The sequence below is a fragment of the Colossoma macropomum genome, unplaced genomic scaffold, assembly GCF_904425465.1.
Source record: "Colossoma macropomum unplaced genomic scaffold, Colossoma_macropomum, whole genome shotgun sequence".
In the NCBI taxonomy this organism is placed as follows: Eukaryota; Metazoa; Chordata; class Actinopteri; order Characiformes; family Serrasalmidae; genus Colossoma; species Colossoma macropomum.
This window is the reverse complement of record NW_023494791.1, coordinates 11966868-11990354: the sequence shown is the minus strand read 5'-3', so window position 1 is coordinate 11990354 and position 23487 is coordinate 11966868. Positions and strand designations below refer to the sequence as shown.

General features: G+C 40.7%; 1 protein-coding gene across 1 annotated transcript in view; it reads right to left on the bottom strand.

Moving 5' to 3' along the window:
• Positions 1 to 12367, bottom strand: part of gabrb1 (gamma-aminobutyric acid type A receptor subunit beta1) — a 28902-nt gene extending 16535 nt beyond the window's left edge. Inside the window, exons 1-4 of the mRNA XM_036573898.1 lie at positions 12270 to 12367; positions 12080 to 12171; positions 11863 to 11930; positions 2558 to 2778 (exon numbers count right to left, since the gene is read on the bottom strand). Coding sequence (XP_036429791.1) covers positions 2558 to 2778; positions 11863 to 11930; positions 12080 to 12171; positions 12270 to 12361 — 473 coding nt within the window. The 5' untranslated portion in view covers positions 12362 to 12367. The remainder of the gene's footprint in view (positions 1 to 2557; positions 2779 to 11862; positions 11931 to 12079; positions 12172 to 12269) is intronic.
• Between the last annotated feature and the right edge of the window lie 11120 nt (positions 12368 to 23487).

The following is a 23487-nucleotide window of genomic DNA, read 5'->3' as shown; positions in this document are numbered from 1 at the left end:
CTTCCACATTAAACATAAATGAAGTAAACAGTGGTGTGGAGCTGTGCAACTGCAGGAGGTCTGCTAACATTACAAGACAGAGGAGAACTGACGTCAGACATAACTCAAGCTCAGATAAATATACAGCAGTCACTGCTGCTCTATAACGATGTTATTGTAACCTTTATTAGATTGAACCTCTGCTATTTTTGTAAGATCCATTATTGTTGTTAGCTTTAGGTGGGAGGCAGGGTATGGAGACAATGACACAGCAATGCTTCATTTAAAAAACACCATCTACTGCTGTTCTGTGTGACCCCTGTGCTCATTCCAACAGTGGGAATCAGCGATATATCTGTGACTCAGTTAGAGACAGAGGGTGCATCTTATATCTTTAATTGTGTGTTCTCATTTCCTTTTCTTGCATCTTTCTTTATGTCTGGGGTCCTCCTTTTGAAGGGAGGAAAAGCTGTACAGACAAGCCCAGCGCCAGAACCAAATCATGGGTGGGGCATTCGAAAACCACAGAGGGGCGGGCAGGGGGTGGGAGTGTGCAGCCCCAAAAAAGCTAAGAAAAATATAGGGTGACAAATGCACAGCAGATCTGTCCAAATGTGCCACATATTCAGGAGGAAGTAAACAAAAGAGCTACATTACAGCATATCACCAAAGATCTGTCCATTTAGGAAATCTCTGCTGATTTATCTTCCCACAGTACACAGGGCATCCCTAAAAGGCAAATCCTTCTGTGTTAGTTGATGTAGTCTTTTATATCAGGCACACATGGCAAGCAGCAGCAGTTTAGGTTGTAAGTGGTAAATATAGATCCACTAAGACCAGTAATAGGTGACAGTGATAACTGAGTAAGGGCTGTCTCGATTGGTAAATCTGTTGGGTGTGATTCCTCCATCATTGCATCATGTTCTAGTACCTCTTCCACATGTCCTCAGACACAAGGAAAGAATGCAAGGAAAAGACTCAAAGATATGACATGCACCCTGGGCCACACGAGCTGGAAGACATACAAGCGAGGAATCGTGGAGGCATCAATTAGAGTCATGAAATCCGTCCAGAGACTCTCAGACTAATAATCAAATTCGAACACAATACATTCACTGGCACAAGCACAACTGCTGGCACAATCAGTCATTCAAACAGATGTCGTGTAAATGCTGGATCACTAGTTAGTTAAGCTAATCTGTCAGCAATTAAGCTTCAAGCATTCCAGTATTTTTTTTCCATGATGTGTTGATTAAAATCAGTTATGCGTCTAAGCGCTGGCCCTGTCATCAGGAGATCACAAGTTTGATCCCCATCCGTGGCCAGGAGTCCAAGACAGCACAATTGGCCTCGCTCTGTCTGGGTGGGTAGGATGGCCTCCTTCTCCCTCATCACTCAGCGTGATGCTACTCAGCGCATTAATGGAGTTTTGATTGTCTGTTTGATGAGCCTTGTTTCACAAAGTTGAGACATTTCCAACTGATGCAGGGTAGGGTAATTAACAAGCCCTTTGTGGTCTGGGTCACGTATGTAGAGGGGTCACCAGGACTGGGATTGGAAACCCCCTTCTTTACATTATGCAACACAAGTGGAACTAATGTTGTATGAAAGTTTCACAATAGCTGGAAAGCTAGAGTAAGGCAAGGGGGTAAATGCGCAGACACATGAACAAGTCCTGTGCTTAGGTCACCATTTCAGCCTGCACATTTGCTGTACTACTCCTACAATTAAGGCCCTAACTCTCTGCATTAAAAATAGGTAAGTGGTCATTCTTAGTATTCCTGGTCATGTGCCCTCCAGTCATGTGCCTCTAGCTCAGGCAAAAACTACCAAAATAAGAACAATGTAATCCGTGCTGGGCCACACAACAGAGTGTACCCTAACCATCAAGATTGACTGATCACAGACAACATCATTTAAAGAATATTTTTATACATTCCTAACCAGCTTTATTTTAACACTATATTGTATTTTTTCAATATTTTGGAGTCAGATTAAGTCATAAAATTTCCACACACATTTAACCTTTGTCAGCCCAGGTGAACTGCTGTTCTGCCAGGTTTTCATAGCAGGAAAATTAAGAATACACCTATAAAACAGCCCTATATACATAATACTTCAATTAGATTTTTTGATGCAGTTTTAACAAGTACAAAACCAAGTTCCCTTCCCAGATTCATATCAATCCCTTTTCCCAGACCTGTTTGATCACAAACTCGTTAATTTGGTAGTTGGTGAGGCTGCAGAACATGTCTGGGTAGAGAATGATACTGATTTGTGCAGCTCAGAGAGGGGTTACTTAAGTAGGGCAGAGAGAGCCTCATCTTTCATCAGTAAACAGGAGCTACATGCGCTGACTCACTCAGGACGCTCATTTCTCTCTGGGCTTCAAACTCCAAAAAAGCAACATTAGAATAGCCAGGGGAATACTGCTCAGTCCACACACACACACACACACACACAGACAGAGAGAGAAAGAGAGAGACTGGCAAGTATACTTACAACTGAAAATGAATGCCCATGAGACATATAGTACCCAGTACATGTGCAGGTTCACTACACACATGCATACACTGACCTGAGGCCATAGAGCACGGTTCCATCTGGATGCAGGCGAATCATGCGGTTTTTCACAGTGACCCCATGAACAAAGGATTTCTTGTCGTTTATGAAGTAAGTGTCCGGCACCCAAAGCTGATCGGCTACACGGTTGTCCAGCGTCAAATTGAGAGGAATCCCTGTGTAGGACAGACGCTTATCGCGCCATGACTGCTGGAAATACATGGTTATGGTGTAATCCTGTAACACACATATGCACACACCTTTAGTTAACTAGTTTACCAACACTGTAAAAAATGAGAGGTCAGCTCAACTCAAAATGATACAATAATTGATTTCATGGCTTTTCTTGAGTTGACTCAACTTGAGGAGTTCACACAACTCAAACGTCTTAGTTGAGTCAAAAGTTCTCTTCATTTTTTAGTTCTGCATCTCAGTTTGGTAAATAAAACAAATTTGTTTTTTATACTCAGCTTCCCTGCTAGCCAGGACTCTTTCCATTACACAATGCTGCTAGACATTTTTCCTCTTGGATACGCATTTACGACATTGCTAGGGCTCAAACTCACAACCTCCTGTTGGGGAGACGGCTTAGTCCACTGCACCACTCAGGAACACATGAAACAACTCAGATTTTGTGTCTACAAATGTTTAATATACTGGAGAAAATATTTGTTTTAACTTTAAAGTATGATGTAGTCTTATGTGGTACAACTGTCTAATAATTCATTCCAACTCAAATTCAGTTTTGTTTATCTAACTGAGATGCAGACCTAGAAACAGTAGCTGGGAGAATTTTTGACTTAACTAAGAAGTTTGAGATGGGTGAACTCTGGTGTCCTCAAGTTGAGTCAACTGAAGAAAAGCCACGTAATCAGTTACTATATATATATATATATATATTTATTTTTATGTATACAAGATAATTCATTAACCTATTTGCATACGGAAGGGGAAAGTCAAATCAAAATAAGTGAAAAAACAACAAGTTCAAAAAAATTATTAAAAATGTACGAAAATGTACCTGAACAGTTCACTGACAGTGTATGGTTAATTTAATTTCTGGATGACACGTCTATGACAGTAACTGAATGTATGAACAGAAGAGCTTCGAGGCCCGATGCTAATCAGTATGGTTCTTACATGAATAAGACATGCTCACCTGACACACTTAGCATAATTAATGCTAAGGTAGGAAAAACATACAGGCTCAGCTGGCAAAACAGGCACTCACACAAGCACTGAGAGGATCGTTAACTAATGCCTCAAATCACCATCAGTTTCTTATAGGCCACATTACAGGGGCAGAACCCACATGTTCAAATTCACTACCTCTAAGCGTTCATCGACAAAGGCAAAAGCTTAATTTTCCATTTATTTCCAATGAAAAGTTCATCATGGCTACACTACACTGCATAAAACATTACTTTTATTCAACACTTTAATAGATTATTTTACAATCAATTCTTTTTTTCCATTTCCCCTGAGCCTTTTAGGTCTGTGTCAGATTAATGGTGCACATGAAGCTCAGGTAACTCAGATCACTGGCACAAATTACATTCTGTGGAAGTATTCGAGTCAATTCTCCATACAAATTTCCCTGTGCTTTACAGCCTATCAGGCAATTACACTTGTAATCAGAAGGCATGCTAATTCATAGCTGTCTCATGACATTTTATATCTTAATGAGAGAACCTGTCTGTTCAGACCTTCTTATATCAGGTAGCCACATCTGCTGCTTAATAGTGTGAGAGAATTGCTGCGACACACAGAGAAAGAGGGAAAGCCAAGCCCATTGGGACTGGTGCTAATTGTTCCCAGGACATTTGAGCTACATTTAGACAATCAGTCAAATCAAATTTCTCTACATATTTTTTATCTAGCTGTCTTGTGTGTAAAAATAAAAGATTGAAAAGAAACGGTTTACTTTAATTCAAATTAAATAAAGATAAAGTCCAGTTAGAACATTTCTGCTTTTGTTTTGAGTTGTGTCTCTCTTAGGCCTCCTTGTAATGGAATACACAGTGTGACTATTCTATTTCAGGGTGTTCCTGTTTCTAAATAGAAATGGATCCATGTATAATCCTATTGTTTTATCAGAATGCTGCTCCTCTAAGATTCACTCACAGTGTTCAAAAAAAGCTCTCTCATAATCAGTCTCTGCACTGCGGTAGCATTCTCCTTTGCCAATATGAACCCATGTGAAAGCCTTCTTTTTATTCCACCCCTCCAAAAAACAGAGGATTAAAAATGAATGGAGATCATGGAGATCGTTTGTATCGTCCGTGCAGGTCTCTCAGCATGGCCCAAGGGGGGGTGGTTTTAAATGCACTTGAAACGTTTCAATTGACTGCTGCTGCCCTCCTGAGAGGACTGCTCCAGCACTCGCTCCTCATTCGCCTTATCTGTGCTGCAATGCTTTGGTTAAGATTCCCCTCACAGAGCACACACACACAGACCAGGCTGGTTTGGAGTTTACGAAGATGCTTATGTTAGCACTTTAGAGCAGGCCTTGGGGAAACAAACTTTCTGGAAACTTTCTGGTTTCTGGACACATCTCAAGACATGTAGGGCACCTAAAATAATTCACTGTTGCAGTGTGTTGCCAAAAAAGCCTTAAGTAAAAATTTTGTTTATTGGGTGAACAATACTTAGATGACATGTAATGGAATCCCATGTCTACTATTTTGACATCACAATGAGTAGCATTTGGAATGTTACTCATTGTGATGTCATAATAGTGTATACAGGGTTCACAGGACATGCACCCAAACAGACCTCATCATGCATATTCATATGTGATAATGTGAACACGCCTGACAAATTTCATATTTTGTTGGTTGTCTAAGTGAAAATAAGTTAACATGCCCTCTAGAGGCATTTTCGGCATTTTTTCAAATGTTAGAGCCCAGTTTCTATTTATTTGGTAAGTGTAAAACACTGGGGGAAAAAAAAACTCTTGCACAGGCCAGATTTTATGTTTTATTTTTTTTTTCCAATATGTTAAATTCAGCAAATAAACACTAAGCTTTAAAATAAACCTTTTAGTAAGATGTGAGATGCAGCCTACAGATAATAACAGGAGCAAGAATAAAATGAATAAAAGTGGGAGAAATGTATTGGGTAAACAATGTTTTAGGTGACATATAACGGCACCTCATATTTACTATTATGACATCACAGGGAGTAGAACTCCAAATACATGCTACATGCATTTGGAATGACACTTGTTGTGATGTCATACCAGTAAACATGGGGTTTCATCTTATGTCACCTGAACATTGTGTTGTCCTAATAGTAAATAAGAGAAATAAGACAAAGTATTTATTTCATGTAGCATAATCATTGCGGTCATAATAGTAAACATAGGGTCCCATTATTTGTCGCCCAATCATGGTGATGTCATAATGGTAAACAGGGGTGTTGAGGTGAGAAATAAAACAAGCTTACTGGGTGAACAATGTTTAGGTGACATGATAGAACCCTGTGTTTGCTATTATGACATCACAATGAGTAACACTCAAACTGCATAATACGTAATAAATGAACTTGGAATAATACTCAATGTGATGCCGTGAGAGTAAACATGGAGTTCCACTGTATGTGCATGCTAAGGTGTGTTTGTGGGCATGTCCTAGACGTCTTGTGAGTTCTCCGTTCAGCATTAAAATGAAATGTTTTCGAGTGACATGTGAGATGCACTGTACAGACAACAAGAAGTGCAAGAAAAAAATTATAATAATAGGAGAAATGAGACAAAGAGTGAGAGACAGAGATGTAGAGTGAGAGAGTGAGTGAGAAAAAGAGAAAAAGAGAGAGGGAGGATGGGTGTGCCTCAGGTTCGCTTAGGACAAATGCCTCAAAGTCTATTATTAGAAGCAGCTGTTGCCCCTGACAACCGTTTAAAATCATCACTCCAGCACCTCAACTTCTTTACAAAGCACCCTGACACACACACAAACTCAAGGTAGCAACCATGCAAATACCTATCGCCTCTGCACTGCAGTGCTCTTTGCCATGACTTCATTTCTCCAGGCCCATCACACTCGAGACACTGCAATCATCTTCCAGAAACGTGAGCTGGCTAGAGAGCTATGGGTACAGAGTGGGTGAGAGCGTGGAGACGCAGAGAGCACGCGCAGACAGAGAAGGAGAAAAAGAACACCAAAAACAAGGTACTTGAAGTTCAGCTGTGTTGTGGAAGGAGAAGGCCAAAGTGTTTCTCCACTGCAGCCCTCTGAATGCAATACTAAGTTGAACTGAAAAAACAGCGTCACGCCATGTTTCATATTCCAGTCCGACTTCAAAAACATTCTGTGCATTCACTCTTTTTAAAAAAAACCTCACATGAACTCATGTATTGCAGAGAATAAGGGATGACTGAGGGGAACTGAGGCAAGCAAACGCAATCAATGCTGGGGACTTTGAGGTGAGCACAGAGAAGACTGTGTGAGAGGAGCCTGTAAACCGGAACTGAACAAGCAGTGCACAATTAAAGTCAAAGCTGGATTCTTTGAGGTAAGTTCAGAGATGACTGAGATGAGGCTGTAAACTCAAAGCTACAATCAATAGATTACACAAGAATTATTTACACCCTTTTCATTAGAAGTGCTACTTTTTCAGCTGTGGAACATATTCTAAAGTTATCATGATCTTCAGTGTAAGGTATTATTACTGTTTTTCAAATGGTCTCTTAGAAGCCAGTGTGCGCAAACCTGACAGTACAGTAAGGATCCGTCAATATCAAATGTTAAACTGACAGACCTTGAGAGAGAGAGAGAGAGAGAGAGATGTGATGAGTGATGAAAGATGCAGTGGGAAATGCAAGACTCTAAAGAAAAAGCTGCAGGTCAGCATAAACTTTGGTTAAATGAGGTTGACTTCATTCTGAAGACAAACTCCCCCTTTACCCAGCTCTTTCTCAGTGCACAGCAACCTGAACACCTTGCTGCACTCTCTTGCCATGTTAGGAAAAGTGCAAAGCTGAAAACAGCCTTTCCTTAAGTTTCTTAAATCTGTATATTTGTTTTTTAGAGACAGCATTTTTGCTTTGTTTCTCCGCCTGCACATCACTGCAACACTTTCCGTTAGATTGATGACCTCTATGTACACCTGGGTTACCAGTCGTACATCTAAAGCAGGCTACACAATCATTTTACTTAAAACAGAATAGCTCACCCACATTACACCTACCCACTCTTAATCCTCTGCCATCTTCTCCAACCATTTTGTGATGTTCCAAGCCCATTTCTCACTACTACTGCTTTTTCTTCTCCTCTGAGGCACCCCCACTAATTAGACATCTCTGAGTTCTTCTGTCTTAGTCAAGCCTAATTACTTTATTGGCTCAAAAAAAATGACATTTGTTCTTAGACTATGTCCACTTTTCTCCATGATCAGCCACACTGAATGCTTTGCACTCAACTAAGGGTTATTAAGCAATGTGAAAAGGCTTAGGATTTTGCCCAGCTGTGGTATAATTGGACAGTAATAGGACAGTGACACATTTTTTGTTGTTTTGGCTCAGTACCCCAGCACAGTGGATTTGAAATGAAACACTGAGTGCCATGTCAGGCCTGTTTGCGTCTATATTGGGTAATCCATATAGATAGCGGCTCTTTGTATACATTTTCCCCTGATTTCAGAGGACCAAAAGCAACATATATTGGCATTTTAAGTTCAGCCATAGAAGAACAGTGTCCAACACTGTCTAATATTTCCCACAGATAGCTAGCCAGAACACTGGACCATGATGATGACACTTTGTTCTTATTCTCAGAATGATATCCTAGGAAACAGGCAGACTTTATAATATGTTCTAATTAAGTCATTTTTATAACCAACTTCATCCCAAATTTATCGTGACTTACTAATGTTAATGTCAGCTGATTAGCTGCTTGTTGGTTTAGCCAATCTGGCTAGCTAACATTTGGCAACTGTTCTGTAAATTAGGTTTAGCCTGACGATAACAAATTATTTTTCTTTCTTGTGACTGAAGCAGAGTGGTGCAATAACAAGCTCCTATAATATAAAGTTGTGCGTTAACCAAAAGCCCAGCTTTGTTAAGTAACAGCCAGTTAGCATTAGCCAGTGGTGGCCCACTGCATGTTTTAGATTCAGGTGTGTTGGATCTGATCATGCGTGAGCACACACTATGTCTAGCTTTCAATGTTTTCCAATGTACTTGTTGCTGCTGTCGTAGATGTATGACTTGCAGAAACCAATTAAACTGTAATGCCAGACCGTGTTCTTATTGAATCTCCTAAAGTGCATGAAAATACAATCAAATACGCTGCCGATAACCTTTGTTGCCCACTGCTCATCTTCTCAACTTGAGGATATATCACTGACAGCCATGTCTGATCATCATCATGATGAAAGTGTATCTTCTTTAAGTGTCTTCTTTTAGCTTTATAATTGAAAGCATTTTTCGGTTATTGCCTGGTCCTCTAAAGGAACAACTATATGTATCATTTGGTTTATTGAGCATGAAATAATGATAACTATAGATATATATATATATATAGTTATTATATTACCACATAAAAAAGCACAAAGAACTTTGTTTTTATTTCAACAGGCCCACTCTGGCTTCCAAATGGGGACTGTTAGAAACATGTACAGTCTAACCTTGGTCCACTGCTGTATCCTCTACTGATGGCTACTCTTCTTTTTCATCTTCATGGTTCTTGCCTGCAAAGCCTGCATCCACTCACTAAAATAACTAATGTATGACCTCCTGTCATGGAAATGGCTTTGTTCAGACCACTATCCATAATTCACTAAAAAAGCCTTTTTCCAGCATGGGAAATGTGACACCTTGTCAGAACAAAAGTTCACCTGTGGCCAACTGAGCTCAAGACCTTGAGTAAATCAGAGTCCCACACGCAGCACTGCAGTGTCAGAGGAGATAATCACTAATTAAAGTCTATTCAACACCAAGATCAAGAAAACCTTTAAAATAATCTTAACCATAAACAAGTCAACAATGGGACAAAACAACTTTCCTCATGGCCATGGTGTAGCATAGTGTTCTGGATATTATTGCTAGCATCATTGCATCTGTTATCACTGAGGTTTATTATTAATGCCAGCTCTTTTAGATGGTTTGTCATTTATATATTAGGATGATGAAGGGGTTTTATGCATTTTATGCAACAAAACACAATCCTTGACAAGTGTGAGACATGCCAGTTATATTGCAACAAACAGTTACAAAGTACAAAGTTACAAAGGACAAATACAGAAAATGTGACTGTCAAATCAGAAGTGTGTGCCACATGCTGTAGTGTTTTTGGAGCTGGTTGGTGAGATAATCAGAGGAAAGATTAGACATTACAGAAGTGAAATCAAACATAGCTACTGTATTTATGTGGTTAGTGGAGTCATTATGGAAATCACAATATTAACAGCAGGTACGACACAGCCCCTCACCACTATAGGTCCCAAAGCATCATGAACCAAAACCATCACAATCAGCATCACCATCATCTTCATCATTATCATTATCATGAAGCACTCTTTAACAAGTCTTCATTGACATAGCTGCCTTACACTGTATTATCTCTTACACTGTAAATAGTTTGTAAGTTCAACAATTTAACTGTTTTTATTCAGCTCAAATAAACACTTTAAATGTACCAATGCAAAGCAAAATAAGATGAACAAAAGCAATATTTTGTCATCAGTTCAAATGTCAAAACACTTCAAATCTGCTTCTGCCCTGTTCCATTTTTACAGTGTATCTATTAATACTGACTGCCTCTGTGTGTGTGTGTGTGTGTGTGTGTGTTTATTTTGGAGTATAATTGGCAACACACAAAGACTAAGTGTTAGGCTATACTGAAAAAAAAATAATGCACTGATCAAACATGAAAAAGTAAGTGGACACCACTCCTGATAATTGAAAGTGTTTCAGCTGCACCCATTGCTAACATATGTACAAAATCAAGCACATAGCCATGCAATCTCCATAGACAAACACTTGCTGTGGAATGAGTCCTACTGAAAAGCTCAGTGACTTTAAACATGGCTCTGTCATGGGACACCACCTCTGCCCCAAGTCAGTTCTTAATATTTCTGCCTTGCCAGATCTGCCCCAGTCAACTGTAAGTGCAACAACAGCTCAGCCATGAAACAGAAGACCATAAAGCAGGGCTATCGATTGCTGAAGCACATAGAGTGCAAAAATCACAACACCAAGCGACAGCTAGAGTGGTATAAGTGGTAGCCCTTCCCTGGGTAGCCATTCCCTGTCCGAGCACGACACTGCCCCTCCACTGTCCACTCCACTCCAGTGGCCTGCACAGAGTCCTGACCTCAACTCTACTGAACACCTTTGGGATGATTTGAAACACTGATTGTGAGCCAGGCTTTGTTGTCTAACATCAGTGCCTGACCTCACAAATGTTCTTTTGAACGAATGGACACAAATTCCCACAGACATACTCCAAAATCTTGTGGAAAGTCTTCCCAGAGGAGTGGAAGTTGTTATAGCCGCAAAGGAGAGAGGGGGCAACTCCATATTAATGCCCATGGTTTTGGCATGGGATGTCCAACAAGCTCATATAGGTGTGATGGTCAGATGTCATGCAAACTTTTGGCCATATAGTGTACATTTGAATCAAGTAAATTCTGTGCATCACTTTCGTCAGTGTACTTTTACACTGAAAACCATAACAAAATCATAATGTATTAAAAGCACAAAATATCAAAAAAGATTAAGTCATAGATAGGGATGCATGATTATATCATGTTTAAAAAATTGTGTCTGCATTGGACAGATGTTTAGATTTGATATTTAAAACCAATATTTGATTACATATTTCTTGCAGAACATTTAGGTTACAATGGGCTATTATAAAAAATGACTGACTTTTATTATGATTTAGTCTTAATTTTTACATTTTATAAATGCATACATATATATCGCCATTGGCCATAGACCATGTGAAGGCTCTTTTTGAGAAACTGAAAAGGTTGAATTTACTTTATTCACATGAATTCATGATTTCCACATGAACAAAACATATTACATCAAGTTATTGCCTGAATTGAAAAAAAATGAAATGTTGATGTGGCATATTTTAAATTATGTACAGGTTTGAATCAAGTTCGTTCAGTGCATCACAGTCTGCAGCGTGTGTGAATGAACTTGAGAGGAGGTGCAGTAAGTTTTGAAACACTGCAGATCTATCAGTCCAGTGATCACTGCACCTGTAGGTGTTCATTTAACACTGTGGATTATGAGCAGCACTGCTACAGCTGCCAGCATGCACATTCCATTCATACACAAAACTAAAAACAATAAATCCCGTTACTCACCATGTTCACTTCGGACACCATGTCGATGCTGGAGATGTCGATACTCATCCCCACATCCACCGGAGGACCTGCGAAGAGACAGAGACACAGCTTCAGGACACACACACACACACACACACACACACACACACACACGATCCATCCACCACATCGATAACATGCATCATCATCCTCACCCTCATCCTTATCACCCCTGCGTGCTTTAGCCCAACATTACCTCCAAAATCGGGCCTGAGCCGGATGTCGTAGCCTTTGAGCAGTTTGTCCACCGTGACTTTCACATACGACATGTTGCTGGGCTCGTTCCCGCTGGAGAAGAGGAGAGAGGAGAGAGGAGAGTGTTGTAGCAGGCGGAGTGCTGGCACAGCGCGTGCGGACAGATGCGTGAGCCGCGCGGCGCGCCTTACCTGTGCGCCACCGGGCTGCGGCCGAGCGCCAAAGCCATCAACACCGGGAGGCACGCGACCCCCGCGCGCCACCGGTCTCCGCTCGCCCGCATCGCTCCCGCCACGCGCGCGCAGAGCGAAAGAGACACTCACAATAAGAGAGAAAAAGAAGAGAGAGAGAGAGAGAGAGAGAGAGAGAGAGAGAGAGAGGGAGGAATAAAAAGCCTGGAGCAAGAAACTTAGTCCGCCGCGGTTTCAGCCACGCCGCCGCGCATGCGCGACGATGCGGCCCGCATAAGCGCGCGAAAGAGCGCGAGACGCCGTGCGGGGAAAGCGGCGCGAAACGCGCTGCTACGGTGCTGCCGGTTCCCCCGCTGCGGCTGCTGAAGATGAGGATGATGATGCGCACGCGGAGGTGCTGCTTGCGGATTGTGTCAGTATCAGTATTCCGGTCAGCTCCCATCGCCCCCCTCCTCTCCCCTCCCCTCCCCGCTCCCCCCGGCGCCGTGCGCTCGCGCCCCGGCCAACGTACGCTCCGGCTCGTGGCGGGACTGCGCGTGTCCTGGTCTGCGCGAGCACGCGGACGACCGTAGGAGCGGTGGAGCGGCTTTGGTGCGCGCCGGTGTTGTTGCTCATGTACAAAGAAGCACGCGCTCACCGCGCCAAATGCGCGCGCGGCTTTGTGGCTTTTTTTTTCTTTTTTTTTCTTTTTTTTGGTTCGAGCCGCTCGAGAGCCCGCCGCGCAACGCTGTCACGCGCCCCAACACGAGCGATTTATTTGTCAGAAACCTGACTAAAGTAGTGCGCGGCGAATAAAAAAGGAGAAAAAATCGCGAATAGTGGATGCAGATAAAAAGACAGAGACGTTTATACATTATTCCCATGCCTTACTAAGTCGTGGCCACGCATTATTTTTATTTATATGGGATGTCACCAGCAGGGCTCCGTAGACGAGAGATACTCAGTTCTTCATCAAATATGAGGAGTACAGTTCTTTTTGCCATGGTCGGATGTCAGTCACTGAACAGCTTACAGACCCTCAACCCGCTTCTGTGGGTCATCTTAAAGTGTTCAGTGCCCTCTAGAATTATTGGCACTCTTGGAAAAAAAAACCTTATTTTTCAGTGATTTTAACTTGGAGAAAGAAAAAAAGAATTTCCCCCCAAAAATACATCATAATCATTGGCACCCCTGAAGAGGCTCCTCTCATTAGGCTGGCTGAGGTGGAAGAACACATATAAAGCAATCTGACACCACTTCCCATTTTCCAATGCAAAATCTCCCCACATTCCTTCCTCCTTATTGACTCTCCTTTGTGGCCCTGTCAGATATTGGCAGGTTGGTTTTACGTCCTTACTGCCTACATTACAACACTGACCCTCTTCTTGACCCTGATGATGATCTGTGGTGTGCACTTGTTGATAGACAAAAGCATGCTTGAGAGCTTTATGTATCTTATGATGGTTGACAGGCCTGGATCAATCAGCTGGACAGCGCGGATAAGCAGCCTGTCAGCAGTTATGTACTATGGGGAATTTTGCTGGTTTTCCAGTGAGATGGGAAAATGGCATTTACTGTAAGTTGTCTGAGTTGTTCCAGTTGGCTCTCTGAGGAAGGATAACTGTTGGCACTCTTCATGAATGCGTTTACACCTACGGGAGCTACGGGAGCAACCACATTACATCTATGGGAGCTTTTATGACATCCAATTCTAAATCCATAGGCATTAATATAGAGTTGGTCCCCCCTTTTCAGCTGTAAGAGCTTCCACTCTTCTGGAAGACTTTCTACAAGATTTTGGAGTGTCCGTGGGAACTGTTGCCCATTCATCCAGAAGAGCATCCGTTCTAGACACTGATGTTGGACGAGAGGGCCTGGCTCACAATCTCCGTTCTAGTTCATCCCAAAGGTGTTCAGTAGAGTTGAGGTCAGGGCTTTGTGCAGGCCATTCAAGTTTATGGACGTTGCTTTGTGCACTGGGGCTCAGTCATGCTGGAACGGAAAAGGTCTTCCCCAAACTGTTCCCACAGTTAGATGCATGTTGTCCAAAATGTCTTGGTCTGCTGAAGCATTAAGCTTTCCCTTCACTGGAGCTAAGGAGTCTAGGACAACCCCTGAAAAACAACCCCATAGCATTGTCCCTCCTCCACCAAACTTTACAGTCAGCACAACGCAGTCAGGATAGACGTCCATCAAACTGCCAGATAGAGAAGCATTAATGAGTTTAGTGAGTGATTTAACAGAGGATAGATACTGTGCACTTCAACACTTGGCCGCCTCACTCTGTGAGTTTGCATGGTCTCCCGCCTTGTGCCTAAGCTGTTGTTGCTCCTAGATGCGTCCATTTCCATTCCATTTCTTACAGTTGACAGGGGCAGATCTAACAGAACAGAGATTTCATAAGCTAACTTGTGGCAGAAGTGGCATCCTATGACTGTGCCATGTTTACAGTCACTGAGCTCATCAGTACAACCCATGCTACTGCCAGTGCTTGTCTACTGAGACTGCAAAGCTGTGTGCTGGATTTTATCCACCTGTTAGCAATGGGTGTGACTGAAACACCTGAACTCAATAATTAGGAGGGATGTTCCAGTACTTTTGTCCATATAGTTTATGTTTAAACACCTGGTCATTTCTTCTGAAATCAGTGGTATTAATAAAGAGTTGCTGCAGTAACAGCCTACTCTTCTGGGAAGGGTTTGCACTAGATGTTGGAACATTGCTGTGAGGACTTGATTATATTCAGCCACAAGAGCACTAGCGAGGTCAAGGACTCTTTTTGGATGGTTAGTTCTGGATTACTAACCATTCCAACTCATCCCAAAGGTACTGGATGGTCCTCCATCACTCCAGAGTGTGCACTTATCTGTAGTCCAATGCTGGGGGGCTTTATACCCCCCTAGCCAATTGGCATGGGCATGATTGACCTTAGGCTAATGTGTCCCATTCTGTCAGCAGTGCTTTAATTTGGTGATTATACTAACATGCAGTTGAACATCTGTGTCAGCAACGGGTGCACCTTAGAAGGAGTGTCTACAAACATTTGGATATATACTGTCCTTTAAATGGTGTAGACACTCCAGTCTGACCATTTCCAGGCATGGAAGGTCATCAGAATGTCAATAAAGGGTTTTGCTGTTTTGCTGGACAGGTCAGTAATACATATGTGTGCTGCAATTTGAGGAGTTGACTCATCTCTGTTCTTCTACAGTTCTTGAGTGCCATCCTCTGGTGTATCCAGAAACCCAGACGTATGAGTATTCGTTAGATTGCACTTATTCCTGCTTCTCCAATTATCAAATTTAGCTCTGCCAGGGTAAATTCAGCCCTGAACTATAGGCAATCAGAAAATGAAACAATCTCCATGAACGCTCAGCTCCTCACACATTTTGACCATCAAGGTTGCGCTCTTTTGGCCAGCCGTTGTCTCGCTGCATGGTTCCGTCACATCTCTCTGAAAAAGCGGCACTCAAGCTGCGAGGAGCACAGCAGAGTTCATCACATCCCTGCTGTCTCTCCCCAGCCAAAGCCTGTGGACCCTCACAGGGACGTGATCGAGGACTTGTTGTTTACTGTGGCAGTCAGGCTCAAGAAAGAACAGATGTAGGTGAGCTTTGCACATATTTTACTGCAACCCATTGTAGATAAAAAAAAAGTCAAAAAGTTTTTGCTATGTTGTAGATATCTGATGCCATATAATTACAGAGCCATAAGCAGGACATTACAGTTTGGTTTGTTGGCCTACTGTTCTACAAGCATAGCAGTTCAGCAGGGAATACAAGTAGGCCTCTACTGTCCCTTTGGCATCACTATGATGTTTTTAGGTCAGATATTTCAAAATGATTGACAGATAGTCAAATGATACACACACACACACACACACACACACACACACACACACACACACACAATATAGTGTAATATTATGGTTTCATCTCAAGGGGGCTCTTCAGCCAAAGAAATAAATTCACCTTCTCCTCTTGCCACACTATATCACTGCTGTCAGAACAGAACCTTGTATCTCCATTTTTGTTTTGTTTTTGACATGATTTGAAAATGCTTATTGGCTTTACATTCATAAAGAATGGACCAAAAGAAAAGCCCCCCCCCAAAAAAAAAGTCTGGTTACACTGACTTACGTATAAAGTAAAGTATGTTTTTTCCTCCTCCTCTAAAGTTCAAAGTAATGCCTATATTATATTTTAAAAAATCCCAGGCCTATTATATCCCAAGGCTTATTATTCAGTAAATACAGATTAGACTACTTGGGCCTGTCACTAGGTCCCAACCATGTAAGGGGTTAACAGTTACATTGAAAAAAATGCTTCATGATTCAAATGTGTCAAGGGATTGCAAACAAATAAAATATTTATGTAATGCATTTTATTTCCAACAACACATTTGAATCATCTACCATCTTCTCATTTCATTAACCCCGTAAATAAATAACATTAGAATTAATTTCCAAATTCCAACACAGATCATATTCTACAAGTTATAATTTTCCCCCTGATGTCCACTTCTAATGTTTGTGTGGTTTTATGTGGCATAAAAAGTCATAATTCACTTTCCACCCTTTCTTTATGCCTCAAAATTAGGCTATTTCTGTTTTTGTTACTGTGCCTTTAAGACCAATACATGTAAATAACCTCTGTTCTGATTGGCTGTCCTGTATGGTGCCTCATTCACAGAACAATCCAGGCTAAAACACTTCTTATAGCAGTAGCCTGAATGGGCAGATATACATAAATGTGTTGGTTTTTATGACATCACAACAATGAAAGCATAACAGGCTGTTTTTTCAGCATAGTTCCATGTATGGACTGTAGACTGAGTATGAATTTTTTACACACCACATCAAGCTCTTTTATTTCAAAGAAGAAAGAAAAAGGTAATTTTTCATGATACAGGCCCTTTAGTTAGTCCTAAAATCTGATTGGCCTTGTAAAAACCACGATATAGGCACACCTATGACCTATGAATTGTGTATTATTACACCACAGCACGAAAAAACCCTTGTGCTGTAAATGGGATAATCTTTGACTCTAATGCTGCTCACATGGACCACCGAGTGTGCTGACGAAGTAAGAATCCACTGAAGGTCTGGCAACTTATGCTCTTAACTAGCTAACAGCCTAAACAACTCCATCATTAATATCACAGGCTTGAATTAAAGTATTTACAATACAATATCAGGTACTTACAATACGATATTAATAAAAGGCTCTGTATTCCCTAAGTAGTGTGCTAGCTATGAAAGTTTAGACATTCTGCAAGCATGGATGTGTCCCAAATGACTATGTCTTAGCTGTATTTTGCACTGTTGGGGTGCAGGAGAACAGTATTTAAATTCCTACACAGTGCACTATGTAGGGAGCAGGGAGCCATTTGAGATTCAGCCCCAGCACAAGAAGAGGGGCACTGCTGTATTGACATTGATACCATACTCTAAAGGAACTACATTTCTTGGCAGAATACTTACTTATGTTGATTCTTACGAATAATAACTTAAATTATTTTCAGAAAATTTGTATATTTTATCATGTTTTATGTTGGCCAATGTTTTAAGGTAGTTTAAGGACGCCCTTCCCTGTGATAAAATCGCAATAATGCACAGCCTCTTGTGGCTTATTGCTTTACCATGCAACAGTTAGTTTTGACTGGTTGAGAGGTGTTCTATATGTTGTTCTTTGTGATAACAGCACAGTTTTTTTTTACAACAACTGTATCATTTTGCTAAGCAATGGTTGCTAAGTAATTTTCCCAGTAGCACATGAAAAAAAGAAAAAGAACATATCAGATAACTTTTACAAGATTACATTTCACCTATAGCCCATTTGGACAGATTCTGAAAAAGAGTATGACAGCAATACTACATTGAATTCTACACCTGTCATTGACCCTAAGTCAACTTTTCATTCAGCAGTTGTGATGGAGGACTAAGAAACTGGAGTTTGCTAGAAATTAATCAAAACTATTTAAAGTTCTTTACAGCTTGGCTGGAACAAAACAGCATTGAAGTTAATCTCAACGGCATTCAGAAAACTGAGCTGAACCTGATATTGTGACAGTTTGGGCTCCAGCAAGTCTTACAACATCAGTGTTGGACTGTGCACAGGGCTCAGCGGGTGTTTAAAGAACAACCCTGAGAACTACGTTTTGGCAGAAGAAATTGCCAATATAGAAGCACATTTGATTCAGTGTCTGTGGACTTCGTTGCTTTTCTTTTTTCTCTTTATTATTAAGCAAAAAAAGCAGTAGAAAGTGTGTTGTGCTAGTGTAAGCAACATCACAGCTGTGACAAACCACAGCCTTGATTTTATTTGTGATAGCACACTCCCTCTCATGTTCTTGGGTTGATGTAGTATATTTTATTCAAGTGAAACTGATATACCTAATGTACACATTTGAATTATGTTAATTCTAAGCATGCAGTACTTTTTCATTTTGTCTGACATGTCTGTGAACAGTCATGCAAAGATTTTCAAAACCAAGGTGAAACCAGTGCTTTTGTCTTTTACGGTTGAGATCAGTTGAGATCAGTCTTAATCACAAATGAGTGTCATTGCCAAGAACACCGTGGGCATCCATCTAATCACGTTACTGTCAAAATAGATGGATGTCATCTGCTGGGCCAAACATAAAGTGTTTACATGCCACAGTCAGAACAGCCCTGATTTAGGACAGTGTCAGTGCAGCCCTGTTAGCACCATGTTTTGATGTATTTTTGTCCATCTCTGCCTCCAATCCATAAATATCAGTAATTATGCACTGGCAGGCTGTCCTGTGTTTTGGCACATTTTGAGGCCTTCAGGATAAGGCTAGCAGAGTTATGATTCTGAGCGGTTTTCTCAGAGCAGCAGCTTACAAGATCCATCCCAAGGTCATTAAAGTCAAGAGTTTGAGACTTATAGATTTAGAAAGATTTCTTTTTTACGTTGTAGCTGAGCAAAGAGATTACAGAGGAGATGTTTGCATTATCAAAGTAAAGAAGCAGAACAAGACAGTCAAATTCAATTAATCATAGCTAGTCTATTAGTGCATGTTTGGTATTGCAGTAAGGGGTAGACAGGGGTTCAAAAGAAGAGATTTGTTATGAAGGCTTGGTGGCAGATACAGTCTATTTATATCTTTAATTACTACACAAAGTTAGGGAAGCTGTCATCTGTCTTCCCTCCAAACTACATCTGAAACAGACTTCAATATAAACTCAGTTTGAATTGTTTACTTTGTCCTTTTTCTTCTCCCTACAATTCATCTACTATTATAGCAGCCAGTCTCTCACCTCTGTGCTTCATTTGACACTTCTTTTCAGTCAGTCCTTATTACACTTTTGTGAATATTTGTGTTTGTTGTAATATTGTTTTGGTGATTTCCCTCATAGAGTAAAGTTGATCATAGTGCTTTTGAAATAGACACTCAGACTTGCTTTTTTGACAAGAAATGCACGGATGCAGGTACTGAAATCGGATATCAGCAGTAAATGCTGGATTGCATATTGGATGGGAAAAAACATCAATATTAGTATTGGCTGATACTCAAGGTTTCAAGATCAATATTGATATTTTTCAGAAAAGATTTTTTACTTAGGTACCCTGTCAAAAGTATTTTCACTAACACAGTACTGTAAAATATAGTGGTCAATATCCAGAAGTTTAAATGCAGGTAAATAATGTGAATGATGCATGTAAATAAACCATATGTATACTGTATTTTACAACTGCTGTTCATTTACAGTAATAGAATACACAAAAACAATCACCTTTATTTTACAGAGATTTGCATTTATTGTCATTGTTGTCAATGTTGTTATTATGGTAAAATACTGTATGTCAGAATTACAATAAAAGGCAATATTTACAAGAAATTAAATGACTAGATATTTTCATCTTGATTGAGAAACAAACTTTTACTGTTAACAGGTTTTGTCTGGCAAACCTGTTGCTGGACTTTTTGCTGTTTTTACAGATTTATTTACAGTATATATTGTCTTTACTGTATACAGTAAAAAATCCATTCTTATTTAATGTCTTCACTGAGTGCAGTGTTGAGGTCTGGACTCCGGGGTAGTCAGTCCATTGTTCTGAGTGCAACTTGTACTTAATGGATGTTTTGACTGGAAATTAAATAAATGAAGGGTGATATCTGACTTTTGCACCGGACTGTAGGCACACACACACACACAGACGCACACACACACTATTATTTTCTTCCAGAACAACACATATCAAATCTTTCCAATCATTTTGCATGTTCCTTTCTTCTATGGCATCTGTTATTACCCTCTTCACACCCACACACACCAGGAGATTGATTGAGACCTTTGTATTCTCCTCATTAAACACACACACATGCGCTTGCACACACACAGACAGCCTCATATACACACAAACCATGTCTGCTGTCATTACCAAAATAACACTCATTCAGTTCTTACAAAGAAATGCTGACACAATGTACCATAATTTACCACAATTATGCACAAAGAAACAGCGAAAGAGCAGAAGGCTCGGTCTTGTGGACATAACTCAGGCTGCCTAGACTGGTTAAAGATTTATTTCTGATCTCTGGGCCTCTGCCTGCCTGAATGGAGTCACACTGTTCTTCGTGCAGTACGCTGGACCCCTTAAGCGCTGCAGGTCCAATGAGGGCGCACTGAGGTCGAGAGACAGAGCCACTGTCCGCGGTGCTGAACTGGCCTTTTCCCTCATGCTGAGGCCAAAGCATTCTGGGGGGCTGATAGCCTGGATTATGGGAGAAGGATAAATCAGTGGGTGAGACTGGCTATCACAGTTGCTATGACAACCGCTCCAGTGATCTTCGGAGGAGCTGTCTGACCCTATTTCCAAGGGAGCAATTATCACACACATACCAAAAATTCAGCTGAGTAGCGAAAGATGACACTGACAAACGACACATCACTACCAAAGTGAGCGAAGCCACACTGTGCAGCTTTCTCTCACTGTCCTCTGGCTGGACATTTGGTTTTTACCTTGCTAGACCACTTTAAAGCCCATAACAACACATTTAAACTACTTGGCAATGTGCACTGGACCCTTAAATGAGGTTAATTAGTAAATCAGACTGTTAGTCAGGATTAATCACTCACTGCTCATTAGCGAACAGCTCGTGTGTCACTCTGTCGTGGTCTCTCTGCACTAATTACCCAACTCTACTGGACTCTACTGGATTGGGTGGCTAAGACAATGATGACCATGCTGTCCTGGATCACTGTTGAGGTTAATGTTTTGCTGTATAGGAACACTGCCAAAGTGCCTGCCTGGATCAGCTCCAGAAAATGAAATGTGGAAGATGTGTCCTACAAACAATAGAACTAGAATGGAGCCAGAATTCACACTTTCAGAGACCAGGAAACATTTTGTTTGGATTGCTGTGCCAAATTAATTAAGTTTTCATTCTGCAATAGTTTCATCACTATGATGAACAATGTGGTGAACTTACGAAAGAGAGGCTTTTGTTAAGAAGAAAACTTTCCATATAAGAATGTTACTGTCAGCACTTTTTCTGGTTGGAGAAAGTTCAGACTGATTATAGAAGAACTTTAGAGAGAAGATTCACTAAAGTTTTGTGTTGTAAATAGGAGTAACAGTATAACAGTAACTTACTAGCTGCACAGCTCCTCTAATATCTCTATAGTGTAAAGACATTTTTGCTTTGCTATTTATAATGGTTGTATTGTTAATTCATCACCATTCCTATGTGTAATCTAATCAATACTCCATATGCAATATTCATGTGCAATTTGGGTAAAATATCCTTACAGTGTAAATATTTTTTGCTTTTTATTTGTAATTGTTTACATTGTTAATTTTTGTGAAATCTGTGCAAGACTGCATGATGATAGCAGTACATTACTGTAACCAACAATAATCGCTTCTGATTATTATATTTACATTGATCAGCCATTACATCAAAACAAGCTCTTTGTATTTTTGCTCATTGTCAGCTCCACATTTTATCAGCTCCACTTACTGTGTAGGTGCACTTTGTAGTTCTACAATTACAGAATGTAGTCCTTCTGTTTCTCTGCATATTTTGTTAGCCCCCTTTCACCTTGTTCTTTACTGGTCAGGACCCCCACTGGACCACCAAAGGCATTATTTGTGCGGTGGATCATTCTCCGCACTGCAGTGACACTGACGTGGTGGTTGCGCTAGTACATGTGGATCAGACACAGCAGTGACAAATATGACAAAAAATCCATTAACTCACCTAAATATCTCTTGTATTATTTTATGCTGGTATAGGTTGGGCTAATTAAGCTAGCATGCTATCAGATAGATAGATAGCATTAGCTAGCTATGATAATATTAAGTAACTTAACCACTAGTTGGGTATAAATCTGATTTACTCTTGTTCACAGATATTAATGCAACCCATTTAATGCAGTATTAACTTTTAAATAAATGAAAACTGAAAAACAAAATTTCAGTGAAGACGCTCATTTGCTGCGAGAGAAGCCACATACTTTTACAGTAAAGCTGATGATACTGTATGTTTTAATGCATTAAAACAATTTTGTTAGATTAATATTATTAAGGTGTTTGATACACTTTATCCCCTCACAGCAAGAAGGGCCTGGGTTCGAGTCCCCAGCTGGGCGACCAAAGACCTTTCGGTGTGGATTTTGCATGTTCTCTCCGTGTCTGCATGGGTTTCCTCAGGGTGCTCTGGTTTCCAGTCCAAAGCCATGCTGTCAGGCGAATTGGAGATGCTGAATTGCCCGTAGATGTGAATGTATATGTCTGTGTGTCTGTGCTGTGATGAACTGGCGACCTGCCCAGGGTGTTTCCTCCCTTCCACCCAATGACCACTCAGATAGGCTCCAGCACCTGCCGCGACCCAGGAGGATAAGCAGCTTAGATTGTGTGTGTGTGAGTGTGTGTTTGATACAGTATAAACTGTCTGTACTGTTTGCTCAGTATCATGATTGGACATATTACATTATTGCAGAAATTACAGAAGTTCTTTACAGTGTAAGTTTTGTCTAAATAATGATTTGACAGTTTTCTTTACCAAAGAATTGGTAAAAGCACATATTAGTACTATACTCAAGTTACTTAAGTATATTTCATATTGGCCAAGTGTTGGTAACTGTAGACTGTAGTTAATTAGTGCCTCTTTTAGTAAATCTGTTGCTAGAAGTTCTTTTTAGATGTTGTCTGTTCTGGTGAATAACAGGCTGATACACAGCCTCCCTCTTGAGTCAGACACAGGA